Source organism: Castor canadensis, chromosome 13, assembly GCF_047511655.1.
Source record: "Castor canadensis chromosome 13, mCasCan1.hap1v2, whole genome shotgun sequence".
In the NCBI taxonomy this organism is placed as follows: Eukaryota; Metazoa; Chordata; class Mammalia; order Rodentia; family Castoridae; genus Castor; species Castor canadensis.
In genome coordinates, this window is record NC_133398.1 from 35,086,616 (window position 1) to 35,098,835 (window position 12,220).

At 38.5% G+C, this 12,220-nt stretch overlaps 1 protein-coding gene across 1 annotated transcript in view; it reads right to left on the minus strand.

Moving 5' to 3' along the window:
• The window catches only part of Ncbp1 (nuclear cap binding protein subunit 1), a 37,279-nt gene extending 25,109 nt beyond the window's left edge, over nucleotides 1-12,170 (minus strand). Inside the window, exons 1-5 of the mRNA XM_020158597.2 lie at nucleotides 11,752-12,170; nucleotides 4,681-4,769; nucleotides 4,042-4,142; nucleotides 2,595-2,751; nucleotides 203-310 (exon numbers count right to left, since the gene is read on the minus strand). Of these exons, the coding sequence (XP_020014186.1) occupies nucleotides 203-310; nucleotides 2,595-2,751; nucleotides 4,042-4,142; nucleotides 4,681-4,769; nucleotides 11,752-11,785 (489 nt within the window). The 5' untranslated portion in view covers nucleotides 11,786-12,170. The remainder of the gene's footprint in view (nucleotides 1-202; nucleotides 311-2,594; nucleotides 2,752-4,041; nucleotides 4,143-4,680; nucleotides 4,770-11,751) is intronic.
• Between the last annotated feature and the right edge of the window lie 50 nt (nucleotides 12,171-12,220).

The following is a 12,220-nucleotide window of genomic DNA, read 5'->3' on the forward strand; positions in this document are numbered from 1 at the left end:
TTCCAATCTCAGTAGACAGAATTAACTAACATACAGACGTCATGAGAACCCACCAGTACGTCAGCTGACTTCTATTTACATATTAAGCATTTATATTAAGATAATCTGCTATTATCTTTTGCTTATTACTAAGGAGTTACCAATGAAAAAGATCCTGGCACATTACCATATGGACAAGATTCAGCATAAAATGTGGTCTTACCTGAGGCACATCTTCTTCCTGAGTTACACTTACAAAATTTTCAAACATAGCAACCATTGACGGAGCAGCAATCACATGACAATTCACAAGATCAGATAAAAAACGGACCTGTTGGGCAAACAATTTTTGCTAATAAACCTAAATGTTCTTCATAACAATTACAAAATAAGCATTCTTGTAATGGTCTAATCTATGGCCTGTAAAACCAGGGCCCAAGTCTGAATTTAGACTATTGCCTATTTTTTTTTTTAAATACAGCCTGTGAACCAAGAAGTTTTTAAATGTTAGTGCTTGAAAAAATAAAAAGCCAAAAGAATATTCAAATACAAATTATATGAAATTCAAATTTGAATGCCCTTTAAGCAAACTTTTAGTGGAACACAGCCACGCCCATTCAATTGTTTATAACTATGGTTGTTTTCTGCTCTAACGGCAGAGTTAAGTTGTTATGACACAGATCCTATGATAAACAGGAATCTAAATTTATAGGTTTCTATGCTATGCTACATTATAAACCCAGACTATAAAATATTCTGGCTACTTTAACCTATTGTACAAGTAGGTTGGTTTTTCTGTTTAGTGGTGAATAATTTCCACTGAACTACAGAAATGGATGGAAGAGGTATTTACTGGGTGTCCTTTGTGTGCCAGGGCTAACTAAGCACTACTAAAGGACCTGCTTTAGGGGACTCATAGTCTACTGTGACAAACATAATCTCAACACAAAGGAGTGACTCCTATACTAAATGGTAAATAAAAATGTGCCTTTAGGAGCAATGACAAAAGGAGTAGGGGAAAGTCGCCTATAGGAGATAAACAATTGGGCTAAGTCATAAAGGATGAACAAAGTACTCAAGCAGTGACCAAGGAAGGTATGCTAGGCAGAGGGTTTAAAAACAAGGTGTGCCAGGGATCTGGAGGGAAGAAGGAAGTCAAGGATAGAGAAATAGATCGGGGAGACCATTAAGGGTCAGGACTTTAATCCTACTGCATGATAGGTACCCAAAGTTTTCTAACAGTGTATTCAGTAAAAAAAGAACTTGCTCATACACCTCCAACATATGCATATTTATTTGTGATATGTACTGAACCATTATTAATCTATGTATTAAGTATTATTAGGAAGTCTTAATTCCATTTCCATTCAAGATAAACAAGAGTTCTAATATTTATTTCCTGCAACCCCATGAAATCATTTTTTTCTTTTTGCACGAGGCTTTTGAGGCCACCCACTGTACACAACAAAAGGAAATAAGGATTTTAGACAGTAACCAGGATGAGCAGAGCCTAGTTATACAAAGACCACTCTTGTGCTAATAGAAGGTAAAGTAAAAGGCAGAGAATTTAGGTGCAAAAAATATTAGTTAAGAGGCTTAGAACATGAGGAAAGTATGAACTATGCTGAAGGACCTAGACAGATTTCAAAGAAATTTAGGAGGTAGAATTGACAGGGCTTGGAGATGTTTAGACAAAGGGAAGACAAAAATTAGTGCTCAGGTTTTAGATGCACTGATCAGAGGTAGTGACCTCTGTAAATGAGCTAGGGAGAAGGTAGAAAGGAGGTGTAAATGATACATTAATTTAGGGACTTCCAGGTAAGATATCTTTAGGGCTATTTTTGGGATATAGGACTGGAGCTCAGAAGAAAGGATGAAGTGAGAGTTATAGATTTGAGGGCATCATCAAAATGAAGATGAGAATGATTCCAGAGAAAATGTTTAAAGAAAAGTGAGGATAGAATCTTTAGAAACAAAAAAATTTAAGGGACAAAGAAAAATGACCTAGTAAAAGGAAACTGAGGCTGGATGTGGTGGCTCGTGCCTATAATCTTAGTTACTCAGGTGGGAGAGACTGAGAGAATTGCAGTTTGAGGCCCCAACGGGCAAAAACTTAGTGAGACACCCATCATAGCCAACAAGCCAGGTGTGTGACATATACCTGTGATCCCAGCTACATAGAAAGCCTTGAGGAGGAAGATTTTATGCCAGGCCGGTCTGGGTAAAAACATGAATAAGACCCCACCTAAAAAAATAACTGAAGCAAAAAAAGGGCTAGGGGTATGATTAAAGTGGTAGAGGTCCTGCCTAATAGGTGCCAAGGCCCAGTTGAAGCCCCAATACTGCAAAATAATATAAATAAATAAGTAAATACATTATAGAAAATAGAATCACATGCTGCAGGGAGGTAGACTAGGATAGAGAGTTAAAACAAGCTACTAGATTGGGTAATGAGCTCTGTGGTACCTTTAATGGAATGGTTTCAAAAGAGCAGCTACTGGGATGAGTAGGGGACCATATCAAAAGGAAATGATAAATTATTTGGCTGTAGCACACCTCTTTAATCCAACACTAATATAATAAAGTTAAAACACACAAAAATAGTAATAACTTACCAAATATACAGCTTCATTGTAATTGTTTGCTTTCAATGATTCTTTAAGTTGACGAATCATTGCTTCTACAAATTCTCCACCAAAGTTGTAATTCCTGGCATTCAGCAGTCCAACTAATGTTGTATAAATTGTCAACTTCTCAGGTAGCAGACGTGCACTGATTTGAGAACCCATACAAGAAAATCCCCAAATAAAGGCATTATAAAGAGCTGAATTTTATATAAATTGCCTATCATTCATTAACTTTGGAACAAGATTATTTGAATTCTGTTTTTAAAACAATTTCAGAAAAGGCAAACATGTCATTGAAAAGAGTTGCAGATTTTGCCGTGACAATTTTTAAACTGATTTTAGTTAATCCAAAAGTTAAGAAAGTAAAGCAAGGTTTTTTCTTCAAAGCCCTGAATTTAAACCCCAGTACCACCAAAAAAAGAAAAGAAAAAAAGGAAGAAAAGTAAAGCAGTTTAATTGTGAAGTTACCACACCACAATCAATATAACTAATGCTAGGTGAGTTTTTCTTCATGTGTTTAGTGGAGTTGAATAGCAATTCCACAGAAAATGGTTTCCATGGTAAAGTATCTCAGAAATGCTCAGTGAAACAAGTTTCTCTAATGGAGAATCATTAAGTGGGAACAGAGCATTCTGAATTTCTAAACTTAGCTAACCAAATGTCATGGAACCAGAATTCTACTTTGAGAAACACTATTCTAGTTGCTTAGAAAAGATGAGAACTGCTACTTGGTTTTGTAATAAATGCTTTTAAAAGAGAACCTGTCTTATAGGTAACTGCGGCAAAATAATTTTTCTTCACGGTTACTTAGTCTAAAGATACTTCTTCCTAAATATTAACTGGATTTCTTTTAAAAATTGAAAATAAAAGTTTAACTATGAGAAGTTAAAATGAAATTCACCCATAGTATCACTTTTTATGTATGCACATCTTTAAATTTAAAAAATGAGCAGTAAGCATCAAAAGATTATTTTAAGATAACTGAAATGATAACCTATCTCAGAAAAAGATTATACCTATTAATGGCTTCAAAAGCATCTTTAGTCTTCCACAGAAGGCTATTGCTTGATTTACCTTCTAAATTTGGTATTACGGATTAAAAAAAAACATAAGCTAAACTCTACTGTATAACTTAAATGTACATTCTTAAAAAAAATTCTCCGAATGAGAAAGCATTTACTTCTAATTTTAAAAGTAAACTTAAAAGATTCTAAAGTTCTAAGAAAAACACAAAAGGAAAATGATCAATTTTACATCTTATTTATTCCTCAAGAGTTCACTAAAGGGCCAAAGGTCATTTCATTTGTATAAATTTTCAGATAGAAGGAAAGAAAGTAATACATGGAACATAAACACATCTTTTGAACATTTCCAAAAGCATTTAAGAGTAGATAATACATTATCACCTGGATTCATACATCTTTTGCATACATACACTGTACAAAGAAGCCTTAAGATCTTGCTCTTATAGTTGGGAAGATCAGCTTCTAAAACACCAGCCAACCCTTCTAGGTTGCTCTCCAAAGAGCAGGCACTCTGTAGAGGATATCACATTAAATATCTGTCAAGTACTCAGCAATTAATGAATTAAAACTAACATTTCTAGATGACTGCTAAGAACAGTTAAAGGTCTTACATGCGCAAGGCACTATGACAAGTTTGGTATAAATTCAGACATTGTTCTTCAGAAACATATTCCATGAAAACAGAATGAAATTAAAAAAAAAAGTCTAAGCAGAATAAGTAGTAGAAATGGGAGGATATCATGGGTTTTTTCCATCTCTCTTACTAATTTACCATTTGACTCTGGGCAAATTACCTCAAGTATCCAAGTCTGGTTTAGATCATTTATAAACTGAGAGGACTATTCCCTGGGTCATCTATGAAAATTCCTCATTACTAAAAACTATTTGTATCCCAGTGGTCTCAAAATGCATTTGCTTTGGGATACAGATGTACCTTTATATAAGCTGTGTCTAAAACTTCCACCATTCAGTTTTCAACTCCATAAATTAACCAAAGCATTGCCAATCACAATCCTGGCAGTCTGGGCCTATCTTGCTGCATACCTTACCTTTTCTCCTACTTTGCATATTAAAGATTCCAGATGATCTTCAGTTTCATTTGCATCAGAGGTCTTTCTCCTTTTGTGAGGCTGACCACCTGTTATCAGCAACATAAAAATTTGTAATATTATATGATGAATTTGCTATCACAAATTTTACTACATCTTTTTAGGCTTTAATCTCTTTTCTACCAAGTTCTACTTTTTACATAGAAGAAAGGCTCTTAACTAATCCTAACTAATCTTAACTAATCCTTCATTTCTTTCCCTTTTTTTGGTGGGAAGGCAGGGAAAAGGCAGTACTGGAGATTGTGAACTCAGGACCTTGAGCTTGCTAGGCAAATAATCTACCATTTGAATCACTCCTTTTTGCTTTTAAGTTTTTCAGATAAGGTCTTGTACTAATTTTGCCCGGGCTGGCCTCAAACTGAGATCCTCTATTCTTTGCCTCCTATGGGATTATAGGTATGTGCCACCATGATTCTCCATTTCTGACTAGGCTAGATTAACCAACAGTCTCCACTCCCAACAACTCCAGGAGGCATTATTTAGGCTAAATTTTGTGTGAACAGTGCCCATGGAGCTATGCAATGCAGTGTCCTGACCATTTCTGAAGGCAGGTTGGAATAGCACCAACAATACACTTAAACACTAGTAGTTAGAACACTCATTTATTACCACGCCCATTCTTTTAAATTGGTTTCTAATCCTTAGTTGCTTGTTCCTAAACTTGACACTACCAATAGTACTTGTTAATCTAATGATAAAACTTAATTATTATGTAAACTGGTGAAATAAGGGTGCAGAACCAAGTTGAATACTTTGGAATTTTTTTTTAATTTAAAAGAAAGCTGGTGTATTAGGTATCAAGAAGAAAACTTCAAAGGTGGGAAAAGTAAACATTTAAAAGTGTCTGAGCGTGCATCTCAACTCTTCAATTAATAGTTTTGGTTCAGGAACTATACAATCAGCATACAAATTCAAAGAAAAAATCCTTAGTATTATATCAAATAACCAGTGGATATATCATATATCATATATTTTATGATTCCTTGCTTTAACTGGCTACTATCAATTGAATAATTACTGATCCTGACTCATTATCTGTAATTTTTTTTAATGGTATTGGGGTTTGAATCCAGGGTCTTACACTGCTAGGCTCATTTGTCTTTTTAATTGCTGAAGAATTTAAGTTGAATGAAGATATGCTAAAAGCAATCTCAAGCACCACTATCATTCAGACCCTTTACTTGCTGTTGATTCTTAGCATTTTGTTTAAAAATCTTAACAGACTCACCTTAAATCCTGTTATGGAATAACACAAGGCTTAAAAAACTAAAATAATAATGCTACATAGTGGTGGCTAGTCTCCTGGTACAATTTTCTACTTTCAACAATTAGATTATTACAACAGCATACAGACAAGGAAGTGACAGTCTGTAACTGTACTCATAATTTGTCTTATTAAACAAAATCTGCAATTAAAAGATTTCATAGTAGCAAGTTCCAGATAACTTCAGTCTTCTGCAGACCTGAATAGCTCATGGAATTGAACTGTATTTACAGAGCGTGTACTCACTTACTCACCTCTGAACACTTGGCTGAAAACTGCGCAGTACTGAGGCTTGAGCACAGGGCCTCACACTTGCTAGGCAGGCGCTCTACTACTGAGCCACACCCTTAGCCCTTTTTTTGACTTAACTATTTTTTGGATAGGGTCTCTTGGTTTTATTTATTTATTTTTGCCTAGGGCCAACCTTGGACCTCAGTCCTCCTACCTGCACCTCCCAAGTAGCTGGGATTACAGGTGTGTGCCACCGTTATTGGGAGGGGGTCTTGCTAACTTTTTGCCAGGGCTGGCCTCTGAGCTGTGATCCTCCTAATCTCCACCTCAAAGTAGTCGGATTATAGGTGTGAACCACATACCCAGAAACTACTTGGCTATTCTGTTTAGGATATTAAATCTCTCGGAATAAAACCAACTTATTGCTATTCAGACAGGATTAGAGGGAGCTATTATAAAAGACTAATACAGTGCTTTGTCTTCCCAACTACTTAATTACTATCATAATTTGTCTTAAATAATCACTTGAATATAATTTTGAAGGAATAATGTCACAGTAATGTAATATGCATGCACTGGGACAGCTATGATGTATTCCTGGAACTATCTGCCTGTGTAAAGTTGCAGGCAGGTATTGCATAGAGGGATCAGTGGCCTGGATTCTTACATACACATTAAACCTAAGCCACATCACTTATTAAGGGCAACTACTTAAAGAACCAACTTTCACAAAGAAGTCTTATTTCCAGGATTCACTCACTGAAAAAAAATTACATACTTGATGCAATGTTTATATAAATTGTTTCAGCCAGGATGTTAAAATAGCCTTCTTCTAAATGCTGTGGTTCTCCACTGGGAGTGGATCTGGCAATCTCTGGAGCCATTTTTAGCTTTCACAACCAGGGAGCAAAACTGGCATCTAGTAGGTAGCAGCCAGGGATGCTGCTGGACATCCCACATTGCACAGGCCATTTCCCCACAACAAACAATCCAGCCCCAAAGGCCAATAGTGCTGATGTTGAGAAACTCTGTTCTAGAGAGCATAATGCACTAATACAGTATTTTTTAGAATCAGATTTGGGTGAGGTTGGGAGAAGGCAGATGCTGAAAACCAGCTGAATGTAAGCAGCTGCTTTTAAGCCTTAACCACACTTCTTTCCCTCTTTCTGGTCCACCTACTTGTTAACTAGTATGGAACTTTATTCCACCTCCACAGTTTAACTGGCTGGCTTGATCCAGATTTGGAATCATTCCTGTCTTTAAAACAACTCTCCCAGGTCCTCTTACAAGCTTGACAGGCAAAGAAGGTGGGATTTCTGAGTAAAACGAGAGAATACAAGTACACAGTCCTATCTCTGACTGCAGCCCCTATTTTCATTTTCATTAGACAGTAAGACAAAATTTGTTTGGAGAGCAGGAGGCAGGAAGTTCTAAGAGGTAAGAAGATACTCTACTCTCACCTGATATTCAAAAGAATATGAAGGGCAGTCACCACAGACACAACGTGAACTCATGGACAGTAGCAAGGTTGAATTCAGGAAAGAACATGGGTGAGAGCACAGAGAAGTAGAATACAGTACCTTAATTAAGACTATTACTTGGTAAATTAGCTTAATGTTTTTGCATATCCTCAAGAAAACTTGTCTGTGGTAGCTCCAAAATCAAGAAGAGATTTTATATTAAAACATAACTGCAAAAGTTGTATAATATAAATTATATATTGCTACTTGGACACAAAATACAAGAGCGAAAAATACATAAGAGAGAAGTAGGCCTTTAATAAAACTCATCTGAAAGGGCCTTACTACAAGAAGTATATTTTTCCCCTGTAAGGCCATCCTAATTTTAAATGGATACACTGTACTATATCCTATATCCTTATTAGAATTAGATGTACAACAAAAAATTGTGGACTTACAAATTAGAAAACAAAAAACCCAGTAAAAGAAAAAAGTAAAGTAATAAAACTCAACAGAGACAAAAGTAATGTAGTTTTATACTGCAGATTTAAAATACAGAAAACCACCACTCTGAAACAAAGTATACTCCCTCAGCATAACTCCTTCACTTCCATTCATTTAATTTTTCTCTTGTTAAGTAAAAGAATCAGTCATAGTCCAAACCACAAGGATTTAACTCTTAAGTAGCTTAAATGAGTGATAGGGGTTTTTGGTTAAGATTTTGAACAATCTAGCTGGGCGACCATGGTTCATGCCTGAAATCCTAGCTACTCAGGAAGCAGATATCAGGAGGACCAGGGTTCAAAGTCAACTGGGCAAACAGTTCGAAAGACCTTATCTTGGAAAAAACCCATCACAAAACAGGTGTAAGCCCTGAGTTCAAACCCCAGTACAGCAAAAAACAAAACAAAAAAACCCCCAAAAACCAAAAAACCCTAAATCCCTTCTTAACAGAACAAAACAGTGTATTTAACCTGTACAAGATGCATGTCCAATGTAACTGAAAAATTTAAAACATTTTTTAAGAATTCTAAGAAATGAGTTACATTTAGCACTGGATTAGAATCCATACATATTATTTTCTGTTTAGTGTTTTCCTTTTCTTGTCTATAAAATTATTATTGTATGAACTTCACTGATACAGTCTCCTACCCTCATCTAAATGAATATTAAGTCAGGTCTCAACACAGAAATGTTTTTAGATTGCCCTATAAGAACTGACCTTCTGCTAAACACTCTGATCTTACCTCCCACCACAACTGCAACCTTAACTTACTGTTCCAACAACAATGGTTTCTTGCAGTTCTTTGAACAATACAGGAATGCTCTAGTCTTCAGGTCCTGCACTCATTGTTCCCTTTGACCACTGCTTTCCCCCATATAGCTAAATGGCTCACTCCCTTATGTCCTACAAGGTTTTGATCAGATGGCCATTTTGGGTGAGGAATTAGCTGAGCAGCTTCTCCCTCACAGCAGTCTCTACATCCTTTATCTGATAAGACTCTACTTCACTTAATTGGTTTGTCTCTCCACAGTGAAGGGCTCTACCTTTATATTGTCCACTGTTGTACTGCAAGTAATTATAATCAGTGAGGACTTGCTTGGCAAGTATCCAGGACAACACTCCACTCCCACCCAATCCCAGATACCAAGTCCAAGGATACTCAAGTCCCTTACATAAAATGGTATAGCATGTGCATATAACATACATGCATCTCTACACTTTAAATCATCTCTAAATTACTTACAGTACCTAATACTGTAAGTATTTACTATGTAAAAAGTTGTTATACTGTACCATTGAGGAAAGAATGACAAGGAAAAAACTGAGCACAGGTTCACTATTGACACAACTGCACCCCCTACCCAATACTTCTCAACTACAATTGGTTGAATCCAGAGATGCAGAATCTACACATGTGGAGGGCCAAATGTATACAGCCAACCGAGCACATGGAAGGTCAGGGCAGTCAATGAATGATAAAAGCTAACAATAATCCAGAAATGTTCAGATACATCTATTTAATTGATTGTACTAATTTCAAATCTAGTTTGTAATAGCCTTCTAGAATTTACTTTAAAAAAATAGTAGATACTTAAAAAGCATCCCAAATACTTGATTCAGGTCATTAAACCCTAGCAGATTATCCAAATTGTGATAATTTACAAAGTTTCAGATTTTCCCATTATCAAAGAATTATACAATTCCTCTCTAATCTAAATTATGCTCCATAATAAACTTTGCTTAATGAATGCCTTATTTTACATTTCTCTATTTTACTTAATCTGAGGTTTCTGCAGCAAAACCCAAATAGTGATTTAGCTGCCAGCTGGAGCAAAAATAAGCCAACTTGGAGAAAGTTATGGCAGCCTCCTATAGCAAAACAAAAGCAAAAGTTATTTTTCTATATATTCACATTCCAATTCTTCAGGTTACCCTCTGGTGACATCCTCCCACCTCTTTTTTTTAGGGATGTCCTGAAAGTGAGAGAATGATACAGAAAAGAAAATATAATGGCTGGGAGTGTAACTCAGTGGGAGAGTGCTAGATTAATGCAAGTGAGGCCCTGCATTCATCACCAAAGAAGGAAAAGACCAAAAAAAAAAAGTACTGTATGAGTAAAGAAAATGGCAAGGACAGAGACTCAAATTCTCTAAAACTTAAGTGATGACTTCACATAGATTAGTCTTTGATTACTGAAATACAAACATAGAAAAAAATATTATTTTCTGTACTCCATACAAACATGCAAGAAACAGCCTGTGTTAAAAATCAAAGCATGCAGTGTAGCTATACCTACACAGTGGAGAGCACTGGACTTGCTCTCACTGATGTATTTGGGACTGACAGCTGTCGTCTTCCTGTGTAGGTGTCAAATGAGGCTGGTCTTAGCAGAAATGTGATATTTCACTGCTAAAACTAAATGCATGTGATTCTATCTCCATCCCTAAATGTCTTGACATTCCAAAAGAAAACTTTAGCCAATTAAGTTTTGTTCAGTTTTCTTACATTACTGGCAGATGTTAACTGTCTCCAGACATTAACAGATGACAAATACCATTTTATGAGCCACTGGTTATACAGATTATCTTAATGCTCACAGAAATCAGACGAAGTAAATATCATTACTTCCACATTACACACTAAGGTTTAAGAAAGTTATACAACTTGGGCAAGATCACAAAGTAAATGGTGTGGCTTTGATTCTGAAGTCTCACCTCAACCACTTCACTCTCTTCAAGGAATAACACGCTAAAATAGTAACAACAGAATGTGTTGCACTCTTTTGTACATGGATGTGTGTTCTTGAATGACTGTAATGCTTACACGTAAAGCAAGCATCTTTCTCTGTTTAAACTGGCAAAACTATCTTTCGTTTAGGTAATGGTAACAGCATGAGCACCGCTATCCGAATGGCCACGAGAACCTCTGGTATTCTCCGATTCCTTTGCTAGCACTCTTTCTTACACACTGGGTAACAACGCTTGAGGTCAATCTAAGGCAACAATATGTATCTATGAGTGCTGTCTTGGGCGTGGATAGGAGACAAAATTCTTTCCCTGCAGCCTGAATGGCTGGTACAGGAGTTCAGGTTGCAATTCACCAGCTGTCATGCCTTTGTTCCTTTCCTTCAGTAAAGGCTTCTGAGAGTCCTTTTCAGGTGCAGCTTTGAAGGTTAAAAACACTGGGACCAGTGGGTCCCCGTCACTGACTCTAAGAGGTGGCAGCACCGACAGCGGTGCACTCCCCTGATGGGCGGCGCAGGGCCAAATTTTCAAGAGTCCTTACGGGACTGGGGGGCAGGGGTCTGTTCATGGAGCTCCCCAGGCCTCCTGTCGCCACGACTAGAAGAACCGGGGCGGCGGGGAGGCCGCCAATTTCCAAATCCCGGCCGCCACACCCGCGCCGCGCCAGCCCGGGGGTCCCCCAGGCTTCCCGCAGGCTCCCGGGGGGAAAAGGTTTCGCGTTCCTTCCGTAGAGACCCGAGGACCAAGAAAGCCCAGCCTCGGTCCCCACGCGGGTGCGGCCAAGGCGGCCGGACCGAGGGCACTCACCGTCGTTCTCGTCGCTGTGCCGCCGCCGCGACATGCTGCCCGCCGGTGCACAGCTGAGCCGAGCCGAGTCGAGAAGCGTGCGGGAAACAACTCAAGAACCGTCGAGCCGCCCGCGAGGCTCGCGGACTGGCTGGCGCGCAAGCGCACTCGCTCGGGACGGCGCCCGGAAGCGCGAGGAAAAGAGGCCCTGGGTGGGCTCGGCGGCAGGGAGCTGCAGGATCACTGGGCTATGGCCGTCCGATCCTATCCGCACGCTGCTGCCGCCGCCCCCTCGAGCTGCCTCCGCTGCCGGCTACTTCCTCCTCCCGCCTTCCGATCGGTGTCCTTCCGGGGCCACGCGGAAGGCCCCGCCAGCTACCGTCTACGGAACTCGAGATAGACGGGGAAGCGAGAGGCTCCGGGACCGCGAAGGTCCCGCCTCAGCTCCGTGCCCGCCCACTGCCCCGCCCCCCTGCGGTGCTTTCCCGGC